This window comes from Neoarius graeffei, chromosome 1 (assembly GCF_027579695.1).
Source record: "Neoarius graeffei isolate fNeoGra1 chromosome 1, fNeoGra1.pri, whole genome shotgun sequence".
Classification (NCBI taxonomy): Eukaryota; Metazoa; Chordata; class Actinopteri; order Siluriformes; family Ariidae; genus Neoarius; species Neoarius graeffei.
The window spans coordinates 63076981-63098242 of record NC_083569.1 but is presented as its reverse complement, the minus strand read 5'-3'; the positions used below and the strand labels follow the sequence as shown (position 1 = coordinate 63098242).

At 38.2% G+C, this 21262-nt stretch overlaps 1 protein-coding gene across 2 annotated transcripts; it reads right to left on the bottom strand.

Annotated features, from left to right (window-relative positions):
* Nucleotides 1–501: 501 nt before the first annotated feature.
* Nucleotides 502–20541, bottom strand: si:dkey-19b23.10 (transcriptional-regulating factor 1). Of its 2 annotated transcripts, none has more exons than XM_060924330.1 (12): nucleotides 20311–20541; nucleotides 10875–11819; nucleotides 10659–10780; nucleotides 10436–10573; nucleotides 10120–10334; nucleotides 9779–9930; nucleotides 4751–4854; nucleotides 4598–4658; nucleotides 4172–4260; nucleotides 3955–4092; nucleotides 3744–3829; nucleotides 502–1064 (listed from the first exon to the last, which is right to left on the bottom strand). In XM_060924330.1, the coding sequence occupies exons 2-12, from the start codon at nucleotides 11710–11712 to the stop codon at nucleotides 656–658; spliced, it is 2352 nt and encodes a 783-aa protein (XP_060780313.1). In that variant the 5' UTR covers nucleotides 11713–11819; nucleotides 20311–20541; the 3' UTR covers nucleotides 502–655. The 2 variants fall into 2 exon arrangements, with proteins under 2 accessions (XP_060780313.1, XP_060780319.1); XM_060924336.1 differs by lacking the exon at nucleotides 20311–20541 and adding an exon at nucleotides 12186–12263.
* Between the last annotated feature and the right edge of the window lie 721 nt (nucleotides 20542–21262).

The window sequence follows — 21262 nt, the reverse complement described above, 5'->3', positions numbered from 1 at the left end:
ATCCCAATGCTAATGTATTGGTGTTGTATTTGATATTCACAAAGGTTTTCCCAAAAAGCAGACTCTGCCAGGACCATCCTTCTGGACCACAGCCAAACCAAGGGAGACTGATTAGAGTAGAATACTCTTCTCCTTTAGACTCAATATATGTGTAAACAGGGTCATAAATGGTTTGTGTCATAAATCTACCTCATGGACTCTAGGATGTTTCATACTGAAAATAAGTTTCTTTGCAACAAACCTTCTTGAGCCGTAGCTTTTGCTTTGCAGACTGATGATAACTTGGTGTTTTATGAAAATGAGATCCTGATGGTGCTATATTTCTCTGGTGTCAAGCTAGTTATCAGGATAAAATGTACAAGTTAGGCTTGATTTGCCTTAAATAAGAGTGAATAAAAAAAACTGATATGACAAATTAGGCACTTCTGTTCAGTAGGAGACCAACTATTCAAAAATTGTATTAAATCAGGATCATTGTTGGAAAGATTTGAAGGCTGCATGTTAAGTCAGTAGACATTTAATTAACATAGTTTTAAATTCATTATGTACAAACTTAAGCTACATGTCAGTTTTACTGTTCCTGAAATGGACAAGGAGAATCATCATTGAATTGTAGCCAAGACGTTAAACCTGAATCCCCACTTGTGCTCTTCTGTTAGTCATAATACAGACCAGAGTCTAAGCTACCATGAATCGCACCCCATGTCTGTTGGGGACCCCTGTAAAGTGGTAGAGCTGGGGTTTTGGGAGCCATCTGCGGGCTTTGTGTGGAATTTGTACTGCTGATGGCAGTAGTGAAACAAGTACTTTGAGTCTTGTTGCTCTGGATAAAAGCAAGCTGAGCCTGAGACTGCACCAGGTTCTGGATCAGGCTTTGGGTTAATAACTGGTTTGCATGACCCTGTGTAACCAGCTGGTTTGGATTGGTCAGGGTTCGGTTTTGGTTCTGCAGGACCTGGGTCAGGTTAAGATGATTGTTTGGATGGATTCTCTCCCTCCAGTCCTCCTGCTGCTGACGATGGATCTTCATGTGAGCATTTCTGCTTTTGATCTTGTAGAACATCCTGAGAATGATTTATGCAGAATGAGAGAAACAAACAGGAAATTGACAATGTGAGTTTATGATTTCTGTATTTTAAGAAGGATTTAATCATATTTCTACATTTTTGTCAAGGAATCAGTGCCTGTGTGCTAGGATATTTTATCCTACAATTAAGTGTCTGCATGATAAATTAGTAAAAACATTCCCTTAACTGAAGATCTCATAATTGTCTTGATACCTGTATAATATATTTAAGTTATTCCACAAAATTGAGTTGTATGTGAGCTGATGGCCGACGAGGTGTGTAGAACTGAGCTGGCTATAAGCCATATATGATGAGATTGAGTGGAATAACTGTTTTATTCTATCCACATTCACTGGATTTTGAAAAACGGAGCATTTTTGTTTTTTGCAAATTCGATAAATAAAAACTTTTTTATACAAAACGTCCGACAAAATCATTTCTACTTAGAATGTAAACAAACTGGCAAAATGACAGTAGCAATTTGTGAAAAATGTAATGATGATTCTTGAAAAATAAGAAGGATGTGTTCTTACCATCAAATATTTTTATTCCATATTTTGTTGCTTACATTTATTTATTTATGGGTGTGTGTGTGGTGTTGGCTTCTTTTTCAGGATTTTTTGGCAATTGGCAAACCAACTTTAAAGGTGCATTACTGCCACCAGCTGGGCTGGATTGTGAAACAGGAGGGGTGTGTGAGAGAGATATATTTTAGCTGTTTTGTTTTGTTTTTTTAATACCTGATGATTTTGGGGGTTTTGTTTTCAAGTAGAGTTTTTATTTCGTCCTTGGTTGGTTCAGCAACACGCTCTGCCATTTTGTTTTTCTTTACTCATGGTATATGAGCTGATGGCCTAGTAGTAGAGTAGCCAATCAGTGTGTGTGAATGTGGATATAATAATAGGTATTTGATATATTTACAATAAATATTTGCCTGATCCTGCGCATAAAAGTTTTGAGGGTTTGGAGGATTAAGAGCAGGGAACAGTGTAGGACTGTGGGCAACAAAGACTAATGTTGAGAACCTTTGCCATACAGTGCCTTGAAAAAGTATTCATACCCCTTGAACTTTTTCACATTTTTCCACCTTACAACCACAAACTTAAAAGTTTTTTATTGAGATTTTATGTGATAGACCAACACAGAGTAGCACATAATTGTGAAGTGAAATGAAAATGATAAATGGTCTTCAAAATTTTAAACAAATAAAAATCTGAAAAATGTGGTGTGCATTAGTATTCAGCATTAGGACACCCCCCACCCCCGTCAATACTTTGTAGAGCCACCTTTTGCTGTAATTACAGCTGCAAGTCTTTTGTGGTATGTCTCTACCAGCTTTGCACATCTAGACACTGAAATTTTTTGCCCATTCTTCTTTGCAAAATAGCTCAAGCTCAGCCAGATTGGATGGAGAGCATCTGTGAACAGCAATTTTCAAGTCTTGCCACAGATGCTCAATGGGATTTAGGTCTGGACTTTGACTGGGCCATTCTAACACATGAATATTCTTTGATCTAAACCATTCCATTGTAGCTCTGGCTGTATGTTTAGGGTCATTGTCTTGCTGGAAGGTGAATCTCCTTCCCAGTCTCAAGTCTTTTGTAGCCTCCAACAGGTTTTCTTCCAGGATTGCTTTGTATTTAGCTCCATCCATCTTCCCATCAACTCTGACCAGCTTCCCTGTCCCTGCTGAAAAACATCCCCATAGCATGATGCTGCCACCACCATGTTTCACAGTGGGGATGGTGTGTGCAGGGTGATGAGCAGTGTTAGTTTTCCGCCACACATAGCGCTTTGCATTTAGGCCAAAAAGTTCAACTTTGGTCTCATCTGACCAAAGCACCTTCTTCCACATGTTTGCTGTGTCCCCTACATGGCTTCTGGCAAACTGCAAACGGGACTTCTTATGCCTGTCTTTCAACAATGGCTTTCTTCTTGCCACTCTTCCAAAAAGGCCAGATTTGTGGAGTGTACGACTTATAGTTGTCCTGTGCACAGATTCTCCCACCTGAGCTGTGGATTTCTGCAGCTCCTCCAGAGTGATCATGGGCCTCTTGGCTGCTTCTCTGACCAGTGCTCTCCTTGCTCGCTCTGTCAGTTTAGGTGGACGGCCATGTCTTGGTAGGTTTGCAGTTGTGCCATACTTTTTCCATTTTTGAATGATGGATTGAACAGTGCTGCTTGGGATATTTTTTTTTTATAACCTAACCCTGCTTTAAACTTCTCCAGAACTTTATCCCTGACCTGTCTGGTGAGTTCTTTGGTCTTCATGATGCTGTTTGTTGTTCAGTGTTCTCTAACAAACCACTGAGGCCTTCACAGAACAAGTGTATTTATGCTGAGAGTAAATTACACACAGTAGGACTCTATTAACTAATTAGATGACTTCTGAAGGCAATTGATTGCACTGGATTGTATTTAGAGGCATCAGAGTACAGGGGGCTGAATACTAATGCACACCACATTTTTCAGATTTTTATTTGTTTAAAATTTTGAAGACCATTTATCATTTTCGTTTCACTTCACAATTATGTGCTACTCTGTGTTGGTCTATCACATAAAATCTCAATAAAAAACTTTTTAAGTTCGTGGTTGTAAGGTGGAAAAATGTGAAAAAGTTCAAGGGGTATGAATACTTTTTCAAGGCACTGTATATGAAGTCAGGAATACACTTACTTTCCGCATTGTTTGCAGGGAAAGCTTGGAGCCAGTGCAGGTGTATGAATTAGCCTGTCTACATTAATGGGGTTCATCACCATGACCTGTCAAAAAAGGACACTTTCAGTCAAGCTTGCTTACTTATTATTATTTAAATGCTTTTATTACTGTTTGATGACTCAGAGGCATAATCTATCAACATTTTTAAAGAAATGAAATCTAATTTTACCTGGTTATTTGAAGTAAGTGGTTCTGCAGCAATTTGATGTTGCTGCGCTTCCTTCTCCTTTAGCTTCCTCTGTTTCTCTCTGAGCCGTTTGGAGTGATAGTAGAATTCCACACACTGTGACACCCCCTTTGTTTGTACCTGTGGTGAATTGTCATGTTTGAGTTGGGCTGTCAGTATTACTAATGTTAAAGGTACTGTATGTTATGATTTTACATACCATTTTGTGAATGAATGAGAAGTCTTTTCCATACATGGCAAAAGCCTTATGAAACAACTTTTGCTCACTCAACCGCCAGACGTCACTGCCTGTAAGAGAGGGACCACAGGTGGAGGGATTTCATTCTTTAGCTTTAAAAGACAAACGAACAAAGCATCCTTGATTTTTCTTTAGCCACTCAAAATGATAGTAAAGATGACATATGAAACTTAATGGCAAATAATACAATGTACTGTATTGTTAAAGAAACTGCAAATGATCTAAAGCCTAGTCTCCTCTATGTAACTTGGAGGTAATCATAATTTGGATATCTATGTCAATCTAATTAATTTGTATGATCACATACAGGTCCGCTGCTTTCTAACTTTAAATATACTATCTCTTTTGGTCGGCATTTTCTGTGACAAAAATGATGTAGAGTTGTACCAGAATAATGGTAGTCTCTAAAGGGTTTTGAATTTGAGAAAAACATCCTCTCCAAAGCAGCCTGTAATAGAAAGACAGTGTGGAGAAAAACAAATGTCAAGAGCAAATCTCAAATGTATGACTAAGGATTTTATTTTATTTCTGTTTCCTCACCAATACATTTCCTTGGCATAAGAACAGGCTATGAAGGGCAAGTTCCAGATTAGCAACACCTCCAGGTAAAGCAGTAGAAGTACTGAGATCTAGGAGATTCTCCACTGAGAAAAAATTCCACATGGTTATCTATCTATTTATGAACAAGTCAAGAACATGCAGTGTACTCCAGAGGTGTTGGGGCAGTGCAGCTGAAATTGCTTTAGCCTAATAAGCAGCTTTATATAAAACTGTATACCTTGTACATTGTCATCTGTAGACGGATGCTCCGGTTATCAACTTGTGATGTAATACCAAAGTTGCTGAATATATACAGGTGCCTCTCAAAAAATTAGATTATCGTGAAAGTTCTTTTTTTCGTAACTTAATTCAAAAAGGTAAACTTTCATATATTGTGTATTCATTACAAATAAAGTGAAAATTTTCAAGCCTTTTTGTTTGTTTTGATTTATAGCTTATAGCTCATGAAATTCTGAAATCCAGTTTCTCAAATTATTAGAGTATTTCCTATTATCAATTAAAAAAAGGATTTGTAATACAGAAATGTCCAACTTCTGAAAAGTATGTTCATTTCTACACTCAGTACTTGCTTGGGGCTCGAATTACTGCATCAGTGTGGTGTGGCATGAAGGCGATTAGCCTGTGGCACTGCTGAGGTGTTATTGAAGCCCAGTTGCTTTTTGCCTTCAGATCGCCTGTATTTTTGGGTCGAGTGTTTCTCATCTTCTTGACCATACCCAATAGATTCTCTATGGGGTTCAGGTCAGGTGAGTTGTACTGGCCAATCAAGCACAGTAATATCATGGACAGCAAACCATTTGGTAGTAGTTTTGGCACTGTGGGCAGGTGTGAAGTCCTGCTGGAAAATGAAATCCGCATTTCTATAAAGCTTGTCAGTAGATGGAAGCATGAAGTGCTCTAAAATCTCCTGGTGTTGACTTTAGACTTGATGAAACACAGTGGACCAACACCAGCAGATGCCATGATGCCCCAAATCATCACAGACTGTGGAACCTTCACACTGGACTTCAAACACCTTGGATTCTGTGCCTTTCCACTCTTCCTCCAGACTCTAGGACATTGGTTTCCAAATGAAATGCAAAATTTACTTTCATCTGAAAAGAGGAATTTGGACCACTGAGAAACAGTCCAGTTCTTCCTCTCCTTAGCCCAAGTAAGATGTTTCTGACGTTGTCTCCTGTTTAGGAGTGGCTTGATATTAGGAATGTGACAGTTGTAGCCCCTTTCCTGAAGATGTCGGTGTGTGGTGGCTCTTGATGCACTGACACCAGCCTCAGTCCACTCCTTGTGAAACTTTGCCAAGCTTTCCCCATCCTCTGGACAACTGTCAAGTCAGCAGTCTGCCCCATTATTATGGTTGTGTGTACTGAACTAGACCAAGCAATACACAGTATTTATACTGTTTGAAGAATAATTTACTCAAACTCGAAATTAAATATTCTAATATTTTGAGGGTTTTTTTGTGCTGTAGGGCACAATTATAAAAATTTAAAATAGAAAAATGCGAGAAACATTTTAGTTTATGTATAATAAGCCTTTGAATATATTAAGTTTTCACTTTCTGAAAGGTTCTGACTGAAAAGTCATCTGAATTTTTTTTTTTTTTTTTACTTTATCGTGCATGTCATTTTCCTATGTCTTGCAAGAACAATATCCTGCAGATGAAATGGGGTCATTTTGATATGCTGAGGGTCACTTTTCTCCATTTTGGGACCAAATATCCTACCTCAAGGTAAAAAAGTATGGCCCCACGGAAATAGCCGAATAAGCTTTTTAATGATTTAGCATAATTGCAGAACTATGTCACACCAAGATGGTGATGCGCGGAAAACATCGTGACTCTGCATCAACCTTGGAGAGTTTTGAGTCACAGGCATGTAATTTGTGGTTGATCTTTTGTGAATAGATCTGTGAAACAAAAGAAAAAGGCATCTTTTCTCTGTTACTGCTTTTGTGTTATCGTTTTTTTCCCCCTCTCTGTAAGTTCAAAACTTTAGGTGTATAACTCCGTACTCAGATTCACCAATCGAAGACAAATGCTGCAAATTCATCAGATTTTGCACCTGTTTCATCCTTGATTCCAGTGGGCCGTCTGCCCCTTCATGAAAATTCTTGCAGACAAGCTTTTGGTTCGATTGCTTTTTTTTAGTGTGCTTTCTGGCTTATTCACTTTCATATTTTCCTTCTTTTCTTTTTACAGTGGTGCTTGAAAGTTTGTGAACCCTTTAGAATTTTCTATTTTTCTGCATAAATATGACCTAAAACATCAGATTTTCACACAAGTCCTGAAAGTAGATAAAGAGAACCCAGTTAAACAAAGGAGACAAAAATATTATACTTGGTCATTTATTTATTGAGGAAAACAATCCAATATTACATATCTGTGAGTGGTAAAAGTATGTAAACCTTTTGCTTTCAGTATCTGGTGTGACCCCACCAGATAACTGCAACTAAACATTTCCAGTAACTGTTGATCAGTCCTGCACACCGGCTTGGAGGAATTTTAGCCCATTCCTCCGTACAGAACAGCTTCAACTTTGGGATGTTGGTGGGTTTCCTCACATGAACTGCTCGCTTCAGGTCCTTCCACAACATTTCGTTTGGATTAAGGTGAGGACTTTGACTTGGTCATTCCAAAACATTAACTTTATTCTTCTTTAACCATTCTTTGGTAGAACGACTTGTGTGCTTAGGGTCATTGTCTTGCTGCATGACCCACCTTCTCTTGAGATTCAGTTCATGGACAGATGTCCTGACATTTTCCTTTAGAATTTGCTGGTATAATTCAGAATTCATTGTTCCATCAATGATGGCAAGCCGTCCTGGCCCAGATGCAGCAAAACAGGCCCAAACCATGATAGTACCACTACCATGTTTCACAGATGGGATAAGGTTCTTATGCTGGAATGCAGTGTTTTCCTTTCTCCAAACATAACACTTCTCATTTAAACCAAAAAGTTCTATTTTGGTCTCATCCACCCACAAAACATTTTCCAATAGCCTTCTGGGTTGTCTATGTGATCTTTAGCAAACTGCATACGAGCAGCAATGTTCTTTTTGGAGAGCAGTGGCTTTCTCCTTGCAACCCTGCCATGCACACCATTTGTTGTTCAGTAGTGTTCTGATGGTGGACTCATGAACATTAACATTAGCCAATGTGAGAGAGGCCTTCAGTTGCTTAGAAGTTACCCTGGGGTCCTTTGTGACCTCGCTGACTATTACACACCTTGCTCTTGGAGTGATCTTTGTTGGTCGACCACTCCTGGGGAGGGTAACAATAGTTTTGAATTTCCTCCACTTGTACACAATCTGTCTGACTGTGGATTGGTGGAGTCCAAACTCTTTAGAGATGGTTTTGTAACCTTTTCCAACTTGATGAACATCAACAACGCTTTTTCTGAGGTCCTCAGAAATCCCCTTTGTTCGTGCAATGATACACTTCCACAAACATGTGTTGTGAAGATCAGACTTTGATAGATCCCTGTTCTTTAAATAAAACAGGGTGCCCACTCACACCTGATTGTCATCCCATTGATTGAAAACACCTGACTCTAATTTCACCTTCAAATTAATTGCTAATCCTAGAGGTTCACATAATTTTGCCATTCACAGATATGTAATATTGGATAATTTTCCTCAATAAATAAATGACCAAGTATAATAATTTTGTCTCATTTGTTTAACTGGGTTCTCTTTATCTACTTCTAGGACTTTTGTGTGAAAATCTGATGATGTTTTAGGTCATATTTATGCAGAAATATAGAAAATTCTAAAGGGTTCACAAACTTTCAAGCACCACTGTAGCTGGTAGGAGAGCAGAGTCTGCCATGTTTGCCCATGCCAACTTGTTTTGGTTAAAAGTAGGTCAAACACGACCCACGTTGGTCATGTTTGGGCAATCTTCTGAATCATAAAATGCGGGACATATTTTATCTCTCCAAAACATTTACACGTAGGTGGGTGTGCAGCAGTGCAACTCCTCAATTTTAACTCAGATCAACTTCAACATGAAACCTCTCAAAACTCCAACAGCAATATAAATGGAACATTTCTGCCCAGAATTCCAACTTTGCAGTCAGAACCTTTTAAATAACTGATGGAAAATATTGAATTTTTTTTCACAATATTCAAATTTTTTTAGATGCACCTGTATAGTAATCATATCCTTTTCATACATCACTTTTGTCTAATTGTGAAAACCTTTGACGGCTGAACATGTAAAGGCATGACGACAAAATTCAAAGCCATAATTAAGTGTAGAAAGTGTAGCACATTGCCAAGTTTTATGGACCGATAAAGGATGTAATGTAATTGAAAGCATGCCTCATTATCTTTTGTAATGTGATTAACATCAGAACTTTGTGCTTTTAGTTGTTTGTTTAAATACGGTGGTAATATAATAGCACGTAAAGAAACTTTTAAAATGCATTGCTGAACTAACTAAGGAGTTGAACAAAGACCAAATTAAACCTTCTAGACCTGATAAGTCTATCAAGTATTCCCCAATTTAAATACGATAAAGCATGTTAATTTACCCAAAAGGGAAGTGAAGTCCCGCAGAAGAAATGAATATAGAAAAAGTGATGCAGAGTATTTCAAAGTGTGTCAGGGAAATGTATAAGCTATAGATCATGGAATTTAAGGTGAAAGTAAAGAAATATTAACCTTTGCATGATTTGTAAATTAAATAGTTAAACTGAACATGCAGGGAAATCCACAACAAAAAATACTTTTATATTAATGGGAAGAACACATGGTAGTACATGCTGGTCCCATGTGTGCTCCTTATTCTCTATAGTAGATTGGGTATACACATGGATGGCACCAAGAATAGAGCAAATCTAACAAGACCTAAAAGAAATCTCAAAATCTGGCCTACTGGCAGACATTAGACTTCAACCGGTTAAGAAAAAGCCTTAGGCTACTTTTTATGTAGTGCAGGTCTGATTTAAAAGTGTAAAAGTACTTTCAATATAGTGTAAGGTTAACATTTACTTGGGTACTTACCCTGCTCTAGTAGGTCATCATTCCTGTCCAATTCCGCCCATGGTTTCCAAAGTAATTCCTCCCAAAGTGGTTCCTCAGATGACAACTCTATCTCCTCCTGCTCAAGCAGATCAGGTATCTCAGCCTGAAACTCTGGCCCTATATTCACTTGCCTTTTTTGTGTATGAAGGAAAGCAGAGTATGAGTCATTTGCTTAAAACTATAGTGTTGTTCATTTTCAATTATTTTTAAATGTAATTTATTTGATGCGTTCTTCAGCAGCAGGGTACAGGGTACTAAAGTACAATACATACCAGTTGGGAATGACTCAATTCTAAAAGACAGTACGAACACTTTCTCACCCCTGTTGAATACGATGTCCTGTTTCCTCTGACCACTGGTCCTGGTGGTTCATTGGAGGCAGCAGGTTATAGTACAGCCCTGTTCCACTGCGAGTGGGATTCAGCATGGGAAGTGGAGTATAGTGATGAGCCATGTGTTGCCGATCTTCCCCCAGTGCTCCTGACTGGAGGACGCTGTGGAATGGAACTCCAGTGTAGATTGCCAAGGGATTATTCTAATAACACCAAAAGTCCATAATTTGGTGTCATTCACTGAGCCTCATTTTTCCTACTGGTACTAGTGATCAGTATTTTCCCTATTATGAATCCTTCATACCTGTGAGCTGGACAAGCATAAAAAAGGTGTTCGCTGGAACCCTGCAGTGGGCTTCGTGTCCTCCTGCACCCTCAGCCCCTCTGTCTGAGTGTTCAAGTGATTGACTGGAGGGCAAAAAGGTTGAGATAATGGCATCATCTGTGGAGGGAAAAGGTTTACAGATGAGTGCTAAAAATGAAAATTGTGCAGGTTAGTTATTAGAGAGCTGACCTAGAATATCTACCTGGGACCATGTCATGTGCTGTTCAGAGGTCACAGGACAATGCTCCCTCTCAAGGTTTGGAACAGATTGTGGGGGTGGATGCTGAACCAGAGGTGAACATGGAGAAGTCTCTAGAGAGCAGTCTGACAAAAGAGAGACTCTGGATTTATCAGAAATTAAGTTCTTACATAAACTCTGCTTTTTTTTTTTCTTTTCATAAAGAGCTACTTCAGTTACCTGTGTCTCCCTCTGTAGCACTCGGCTGTCTTAGATGAATCCCCACCCCCTCTGGGTAGACTGCAGATGGGCCCGGGTCTTGGGGGAGATGCTGTGTTATGTCTCCACTCCCACTGGTGTCAGTGGAAAGTGGGAGCCAGTGAGTAGGAGTGAAAACCCCAGGAAGAATAGAACTGGTACAAGAAAGGGATGAAAAGAACCGCAACGAACCTTCGCAAGGGGACTGTGATTGTGTTTGGCACAGAGACTGTGCAGCAGGGGGATAAAGACCCCGTTTAGGAGGAGAAAGAGATGGTTGAGGAAGAGGTGTAGGAGGAGGACTCAGAACCAGAGGGAAAGAGAGGGAAGGAAGAGATGGAATAGTGGGAGAGTTGTTTGGATCAACATTGTATCCAACCTGATCAACACAGCTGTTAATTCTAGAAATGCTTCGGCCAGAAAACGCTTCGGAGAAAGAGTCAAGTTTCTGAGGATTCCCTCCTGTAGTACCATAATTTTCTATTGCATCCTGCTGCTGTGAACTGGAATTCCATTCTTCCTCATATCGTTCACTGGGGGCTTTGGTTCTGTTGAATGCACCAGCTTGAGACAAGATCAGAGACTCCATGTCCCAATATGCTGTATTTATCTGCTCACCAATTCCGTTCATACTTGTTCCAGCATTCTCACAATTGTCAGCAGGGTCATTCAGAAGGCTGCTATCTTCATACTGGTTTATTCTGCTCACAGAACTGTTCTGAAAAAGGCCATAGTTTGATCTTTGACCTTGCGTTTGAGGGCGGTACATGGCAGGGAAGGGTGGAGGCTCAGAAGGGTGGCTGGAACTGTGATCAGCCATGATGTTTAGAAACGTGTTTGTGCCAGAGAGGAGTCCAAGACCGTTTTTAAAAGCTCTCTACCTGCCAAGCTAAAGTCCCACAACAGTCGTCATGGCATCTTTTTAAGCTGTAAAGAACAAGAGAGAAGCACAGTTATAATTTCACATTAAACTTTAAATCAGATAACCAGATCAAACCTTGGGAACTGAAATGGTGGCGCAATTACAGATGTGAAGCTTTTACTTCAGGAGTCGTCGTCATCGTCCCCCCCCCCCCCCCCCCCCGGTTTATTTTCTCGAACATCTTTCCTGTCTGCTCTTTTTCAGTTATTAAACTGGGTGTCAACCCGATAAAGGAGAAAAAGAAAGGAAGAGAGATAAGATACATTTCATCTTGCTAAATAGGTACTTTTCAGTTGACTTGAGCTTCATCGTTCTAGTCTATCTTGTAGCACTTCAATTTTTTTTTTTTTCTTGTACCACTTTGCACATACCTGTCTTTTGTACTCCTTTTTCTTCAGCACGCGATATACACAGACATATATATTCCGTCTTGTGTGAGCTCCTCTGCTTACAAATGAAACAAGACTTTCACACGTGCAAACTTTTTTTTCTCTCCCCCAATCATCCTCCGCCCCTCTGCCACCCCCCCCCCCCCCCCCCCCCCACACACACACACCTTGCAATGTAAAAACATTTCATATAAACATGTTAAAGAAGCACACCCACACTTACACTGACAGGAACACACATGTGAGCTCACACACTCTCAAAAGCAGGTGCTGCCGATCAAAAGTAACTCTTATATTTGTCACAGAGAGAACCTCACCCTTAAAACCCCGAAAAGAAAACCACATCCTGAGGAAAGAGTCACGGATCTCCCTCTGTCTCTGTCTTGCTCCATCCCTTATTCTTTCTTTCCCACACGATCTATTTATTACCATATCCCAAGTTCGTAAACAAACAACTACATGTACTCACAGCACACAGAACAACAAAATCTAGTTTTACCTAATGTCTGGTATATCCTTGGTTAAGCTGCAGAATTGTAAGCACATAGAAATCCTTTGTGAGAAATCCTGGTCAAGAATTGAAAGAATTTGCCAAAAACATGAATGCAAGCAAATGTAGCATGTTGCTGAAGGCCAGGGTAAAAGTTTTTTTTTTATAAATTATTGGCTTGTGTGCCACCTGAGTTTTAACATTATCTACAAGTGACCACAAAACTGATCTCAGATCATGGTAAAAGCACAACCTCTGCCAAAACCATTGTTCACAAGGTTGAATGTGTTATCTTGAGCATCTCATGTGGTGAGTGACTCACTTCGTCTTGGGTCTGAAATGCGTATGAGTCGACATGTAGGCTTCATCAGGTAGAGCGTAGGCGTGTGTGAGAGTGTATATACGATATGCGAGTGGCAAAGCTTCCTGTCAACAGTGTGTGTGTGTGTGTCTGTGTCAGAGTGTAAGTGTGTGTGTGTACGTGTGCATGTTTGTGTGTCTGTCACTTTGTGTGTTTATGTGAGTGAGAAGAAGAGTTGTGTTTATGTCAGAGGTCTGTAGTGTTTTTCAAAGACATGTGACAGGAAGTTGACCACGAAACGACAACAGTACAGGAAGTGGACAAGGGAAACCTCCGTACATCCCGCCCCCGCTCTTGTTTGTTCTCTCGCCGTCTACTTCTATACAGGCATCTTTCTCATTCCCACAACACGCAACATATGTATAGTTTCCATACATGACTTGCATCAGTTACTCTCTTTGCCTATATTTCTGACTCTACACAGTGGTTCCCCTGTGTAACACTCTCTCTCTCTCTCTCTCTCTCTCTCTCTCTCTCTCTGCCTCTTACAGCCTTTTAATTTTGTTGTCATTTTACATTTTCAGAATATAACCAGTGTTGAGCCTGGTTTTAAGCATCAGCAAAGAGTAGTTTCAAACTCTCGCTCAAAGAATAGGGATGATATGTGTTTAAAATCCAATGGTAGTGCATTAGGACCCAGGAACACAATTTCCCAAATCCCCACAAATAAACTATATGAAAATGGGATTTGGAAAGATGCAGAAATGTGCAGTAAAACACTGCAACTTTGTCATACAATTCTCTTTTTGATGTACATTTTCTCCTTTCCTGGATGTTGGTAGGGAAACGCATTATGTACCCTAATGTAGTAGGGTAAGTTAAATCAGCTCACATTGTGAGAAATTTAAATCTCCTTAGCCTGTGCATCATATGAGTTCAAAAGGACAACGTGGGTGTAAGGTCTGTACAGTATGAATGTATCTATAACAATCCTCTCCATTAACCTCAGCATTATCATAGTGTGGGTAAGAAACCAAAGGTGTAAGACGATGTATCGTTGATTTAAAATATATAGTGTATCTATTTATTTGATCATCTTTTGCAGGCCCAGATATTTCCTGGACTGCCACATGTGGTCTTAAACCTTTGGTTTCTCACCCACACCACGATAATGCAGTGGACAATATGTGAATGACAGCTACAGTATGAGGTCTGTACAGTGTGAATGTATTTAAAACACTCGCCTCCATTAACCTCAACATTATCATAGTGTGGGCAAGAAACCAAAGGTGTAGGACAAGTCCGGAGAAGATCTGGACTTGCAAAAATAAGACCAAGTGCATACAGTATATAGTCTAAAAGGTGCACTGGGTTTTCTTTTTTTTCTTCTTCTTTTTTTGTTCAAGGTACAACAACTATTATAGAAGTATCTGCAGCCAGTTAGTCCAACTGAGCGCAAGTTATAGCCTCGTTTCAATATAAATGGATAACTACTAAAAATGTGGCACTTGCATCAAGTTACTGTATATAGTTTCAACATGGTTTTAAGCTGGAACTAAGCACTAGTAGGTGTAATGTTCACTGCAAATAACTCTGATTTTGTTCAACGTGAACAATGCATCTGCATTATTTGGACCTGTAAATGCTGCTTTTTTTGGGGGGGGGATAAAATCTGGACCTGGATATCTTTACGTAGATAGTCCACTGACTGGAAGTGGACACAGAGATGTGTGTTCACAAATCCATTTATATGTGAAAATATAAAAGGATTAATTATAAGACTTGTATAAAACAGCTACTTTAATATCAGAAGTTGTAGCGAGCACTTTCCTTGGTTGGTGCAAAATATTGGCAAGGTAGTACATGCCACAGAATGTTTAAAAGGTGTACGATTGATGTAATAATATGCTGCCAGTCGGTTTACTCGAGTGCAGATTAAGTTTACAGGCGTTAGTTATTTTGCATTGCTATGGCATGTTCCTGAAATGTCATTTAATTTGTTGCACTAGAGCACAAGTAGAACGGCATAAAATACAAAAATGAGATGATGGATAGATTCACAACTTTACTGTAAAGCACAATCCTTTTGATTTTATCTACTATTGAAATATGATTAACACAAAGTAAATATATAATGGTGGAAAAAATAAATGGACATTATGCCTTGTCCTGTGTCCAGATCATGGATGTAATTATTTATCATTTATGTTCTTGTTTCCGATTGGCTTGTGATGGTGAAATACAGCACACGATCCATAATCGCATTACACAGTACTAGTTCCGACGTACCTTAAGTATCTTTGGTGCAACCGAAATTCTCTCACTCGGGTTATAAACTAACATCTCTCGGCATATGGTTTAGAACCGACTTTACACCCTGACTTATGATCAGGTGCAACAGGCCCCTGTACGTTACTTGAGGGTTTTTTTCTCTTCCACATACTGATTTGAACTCTACTTTTGGAGAAAAATCTTTCTAGTCACTACATTTTCAAACATTACATTTATTTTTTGTAAAGTCAGAAGGCATCATTGTATTTATTGAATCAGTTTGTATTGCGATGCTAGCTACTGGCTTTTAACTGGTTTGTCTCATCAGATGCATTATCATGCTAGCAAACATTTTGATAGATTATTTGAATAGTGTTAGCATTAGCTAATGTTTTCCCACATTCCTTGGTCCTTTGGTGAAAGGTCACTAATTTAATATCAGTAAACTCTGTATGCAATGTGAGGCAGATGACCCCCCCCCTTAATATTTCTCATACTTTTGCTTTCATACTTCTCATAATTTAGGAGTTTGTACATTTCTACATTAACTTGAGTATTTAGTAAAGAATGTAGGTACTTTTATCACTTCTGCATATAAGGCTGTGAAAATACTGAAAAAATAGATATCTATAGAAATCATCTGAACATCTGCATGTTTTAGATGATTTCTGTAGATACCCGTTTTTTAGACTCCCAACTGACGTTTCAACTGCAGAAGAGTCTTTGCTCAGGCTTAACTGTGCAGGTGTGTAACGCGCACACACACACGTCTTGTTAAAACACAAGCATATAAAGGAGGCAAACAGGTAACTGACTGGAAACGGAGGATGTAAAAGAGGGAAAGAATGTGGAGGTTTTTGGTCTAGTTTTCTGTCAGATGTGTGAAAGGGTGAACAGAGGAGGGGGAAAGTAGCGGAGCGGTTTGGACTTTTTTCTCAGTCTCCATTGCTCTCTAACTCTACATCTAGTCGCACTCTGAGGTGATATGACTGCAAAAAGGGAGACAGAGGATGGGAAATCCAAGTGGCCTGTTTTTTTGCGCACAATAATCTTACTAACGTTTAAAGGCTTATTTTTCTCTTATTGGTTTTGTCTTGTGGGTTACATGATGTGTTTAAGGCATATGTAAGCGAGGATGATGATGAGGAGGATTTTTAATATATTTTTTGGGAGTAAAATGAGACCAATCCAAACATTTAAAAAAAATGATTTGTTTTTGTTTTATTTAAATGGGTTTGTAATTATGGATAACCTACTGGTGCAATAAATAATCTCTCACCTGCAAGTAGTGTCAACCACAATTCAGATCATCAGGTTTCATAACGTTTGTTACATTTCAATTTCAAATTAAATATTATTTCTTTCTCTTCTTCAGAATCCCCCTGGACTCCTGTCTTAGAATAAGTCAACAGAGAAGTTGGGCTATTCAAGAGTTCATTGGCTTTTGCATAGACAAGTTAAAGATCATTTGTCATTCTTTACCTGCAGGGGGAAAAAATGCATCGCTCCTTAATTTCTCACTTTCAAATTGAAAAATATAGAAATAAATATTTACGATGAATTTTACTGCATTAATATACAGTAAATCTGTCCCAAGCTAAATAAATATATTAAATCTTGTAGCATTGTACAGGGATTTAAAAAAAAAAGTAATTAGACTAATGCATAAATGCTTAATAATAATTTTTACGTCCCAAATGGCCATGCAAGTTTAGTGTCTGCGCACTTACAATTAAACACTTGTCAGTGTAAGAGCACACGTTTCTAGATGTCAGAATACCCAACTTTATTTATATCGGCTGGCAATTTTTGATTTATTTAATTGATAAAATGAGAGTGAATTAAAATAATTAACAAACGCCTGTTTTTTCAAATGTCTGTAGTTTGATTATCCGTGTCGACACCACAAAGGTGGGTTGTGGGTTCTCTTTCCCCCTTAAATATACAACCTTTTGTCCTACGGCACTGAAACCTCTTGGAAGACCAAAATGCTGGCACGTATGGATTGATGCAATACGTGAATGAAATGACCTCTAATATTTATTCTGTACTAAATATGTCATTGTTGGAATAACTGTAAATAATGTCAATAATATATATTTCATTAAAACGTTACAACTTTTCTGACATAGTATGTTTTTGCACAATCACATTTTGACATTAAATTGCAATAAAAAAATTTACAGCTTTTTTAGCTTTTTTTTTTGAGTTGGTTGAGACTATAAACATTACTTTTCATGGTATGCATGTTACATGTGCATCACATATTATTATAAAATAAATTAAGACCTGACAATTATGAAATAAAGAATAACGTGAACGCCAGGTGATTATCTGATTATCATCTAGCTGCAAATGTGCAGTACTCCCATAGAGGTGATGAATAATGAGCAGTTTAGGCTAAATATCTAATAATTCTGGTTTGACTGTGTGTCAGCCCTCTAGCTAAGATGCCTTTTAAATCTTTATTATCTGTAAATAAATCTTTGGTAGCTTTTGCTGAGCAATGAGAATTTCCTGATCTGCTATTGAGATGATGAAAGAGGCAATGGTGCAAACTGGAAGTGGGACGATGCAGAACAAAGGAGAAAGTGAATGATATCTCCTTGTAAATTAATTAGTTCAGAAGCTTCCATTGGATTGTCCACCCAAATCCAGTCAAACAGTATTGGAGGTGTTCTCAGCAAAGAGCATTTTGTAGCTAAGGACACCTTCCAATGTAAAAATATTTGGCATAGACCGCTTATGATTAAACATGGGCCTTGTATCATCAAACATACTTGCTTTTTTGAATGAAAATCACCCAACCATTTCAAATATTAGGCCAATAAAAAAAATCGTACTTGCATATTAGAGACTGTTGAGCTTTTTCATTCCTGAACGATATGTAATCCAACCCAAACCACGTGTGTGTGTGTGTGTGTGTGTGTATGCTAATATAAAATTTGCAAATACAGTAGATTAGTCATTATATATGCATAAGCATTCAGTACTCAACCTTTACGTTAAATTCATTCAAGTGACCAGATAATTAGACTTGTAACCATAAGAACTACACCTTTATTTAGTAATTTATATTGAGCTCCATGGCTGTCATATTATTTCAAAAATACTAATAAATTTGAACACGGCATGGTTCTTGCAGACCTGCTGGTTTATGGTGCCTACTTTTGGAAACCAGGCTTTGAAGACATCAATAACTCAGCAGCCTACTTTTTCTTTTCAGGTTTTTTTTTAACCAATCGGGCCTCAGAATTCCTTTTTTTTTCTTTTTTTTCTTTACATATACAATTCAGAAGTTGAATTTGCTAAACTTTATAGAAGCTGGGTCCTCTAAACGCTACCACATCTAGAGACGCACAAACCCCATTATCCACCCCGATTCTTCCCCAACATTGCATCCAAACGTCCAATGATGGAAAACATCCCATGACTTACTGTAGATTCATTTATATGTAAACTCATTTATGACAGAGATGATTCTTTAAATATAAAGTTATACATACAGATGTAAGACTTGGCAAAGAATCGCTCTTTTGTCTTTCCATGTCCGCAAAATCCTGATAACCATGCGTTAATGATTAGCAGTACCAGTGTTGGCCCAATAATCTTTTGACCTATATTTGTAAAGTTTAGCCAGAACACACAAGCCATCATGTTTGTTTATCTATAATATGTGTCGTTTCTATAATCTGCATGCTAATGCTCTTGGATTCAAATAGTCAAACACGAATGAATTAGTAAATGCAGAAGAATGATCTGAACTGCAATACTAAGAAAAAAAAAGGTTCTTAATGTTAATTAAGGTTTCTTAGCTTCCTGAAAGGGTTCTACCTGCAGCCCTTTCTGATAAGGAAACGTTTGGTTATAGGCTTCTACACAAAACCCTAAAGGTCTCCAGAGGGACAACCGAAGAACGCTTACAGACTCTCTAAATTTTGCCTGACAGTAAACATATGGTCAGAAATAAATATTTAAAACTGTTAGCCTATGAATAATGTTGCATGTCATATTTTCATGTTGTAAGGGCAATTTTGCAGTAGGCCTTTCCGTATTTCATTATTCAGATAGAAGAAACGACAAAGCCTCTTTAGTCTATATCAATGCGAAAGCTTGTTACAGGTTCCAGTAGCAATCTTGCTGAGTTTTAAAGTGTACTACTGAACATAATTGGGGGGGATAAACCTAAAACCCGTAAGGATTCTTTAGCTGTCCTTCTAGGGGAACCCTTAAAGGTTGTATGCATGTATAGTACCGTGCAAAAGTCTTAGGCATATATAAAGAAATGCTGTAGACCAAAAAACGACTTAAAATAATGAAATTAAACATTTCAACATTTAAAAAAAAATACTATAAACAGCAGTAAGCCATAATAAATGAAACAAAGTCAATATTTGGTGTGAGACAACTCTCTCTGCTTTAAAATTGCTTTGAGTGCAGATTTATAAGGAAATGAGCTGTAGGTTTTACTGAGCATCTTACAGAACCAGCCACAGTTCTTCTGGACACTTTGTCATACTCGCTTCTTCATTTTGCACCAAAACCCAGCAGCCTTCATTATGTTTTCTTTTTTAATCTGAAAAGTGCTCTCTTATGCTGCTCAGATACAACACATTTTTTTCTGTAACGTTTAATTTTGTGCTGGAAAACGAACGTTTGGACTCTAAAATGTTTTTGTACTGACTCGATAATGCGGAAGTCATACAATAGAAATCTATAACAAAGTTTGTATGGAAAAAAAAATATATATATATATATAGGGTCCCCAAGACTTTTGCACAGTACTGTAGAAGTATACAAATGAGCGTTTCCCTGGCAAAAAGTGCTCCAAGCAGAACCCTTTTAGGAAGGTTACAACACTTAAGTGTCCAAAGAACCCTTGAAAACTCTTGAAGGCTTGTTTACTTGTAGAGCAATAACGACGGTATGTTCATCATCTCTGGATTACGTTTATATGCATACAGCAAGTTGTATGAATACAGAATGTCAAACATAAGTGTACTTTACAGGATATTCAATCATAAATATAGAATGATATGACTTACATTTCAAGTTTTAGTCCAGGCCTGGAAGTTGCTGAAATGTTGTCACAGAGGACACGAGATGAGAGGTGTGTGTGTGCGCGTGTGTGTGTGTGCATGTGTGTGTGTGTGTGTGTTTGGGCATGCACCCATATGAGAAAAGAGAAAGAGACTATGGAGGCGTCGGTAATGGTTTACGCTTTGGTATGGCAGTCTCTCTTCTTCTGATGTCTTGAAGACTTCGTCACTGGGATCCTGGAAACGAAAAGAAAAAAAACATCACAGAGAATGAAAAACATGTAACGCGCCAAGTCAACCCATCAGCAGCTCTCAGTTTGACAAAGTGCTCATCCTTTCCCTTCTCTTATCTTTTTTTCACTCAGTTGTCTTTTGCATTTATTCACTTGTTGATTTATTTATTTAGCAATGTTATTTCACTTAATCTTCTATCATAACTTCAAAGTTTAGTTCTACTGAATATAGCTATTATAGACAATAGTGGGGTTTTTTTTCCCCCTTTTTGCATGGGTGAGTGTGATTTGGGGTTAAATATAATCATCCCTAGTGTCACAGTCTGACTGTTTGTTTGTTTGTTTGTTTATAAGGTGTTATCATAATCTCTTCTGTATGATATGTTTGTATAGTTGCTATAAACCATGTGCTAATATAAATTCTCAGTGATGATGTAGCCCCATTAATTAATAAAGTGATGGTAAGAATGAAGGGTTGTGATGACAGCTATTTACAACAATAGCTACAAAGTTTGAAGATTTCCTTTTCTTTGGAAAACTGAATCTTTTATAAGGCAATAAAATTTACACTGATGCTATACATGTCATAATGATGAAGGTTAAAGATGAAGATAGCAAGAGTTAGCTGGAGTGTTGTGAATGTGTAGTGGGCTGACCCAGTAAAACTGAGAGTTGGGGCATGACTGTGCATCGCTCCGAGAGCAGTTTCACATCATCAGGGCAAG

Coding starts and splice junctions, on each gene's coding strand:
- si:dkey-19b23.10 (XM_060924330.1), bottom strand. CDS start 11,712: ATGGCTGATCACAGTTCCAGCCACCCTTCTGAGCCTCCACCCTTCCCT. Junction 10,335..10,435: donor TATGCTTGTCCAGCTCACAG/GTATGAAGGATT, acceptor TGGTGTTATTAG/AATAATCCCTTGGCAATCTA. Junction 4,659..4,750: donor TATGCCAAGGAAATGTATTG/GTGAGGAAACAG, acceptor TTTCTATTACAG/GCTGCTTTGGAGAGGATGTT.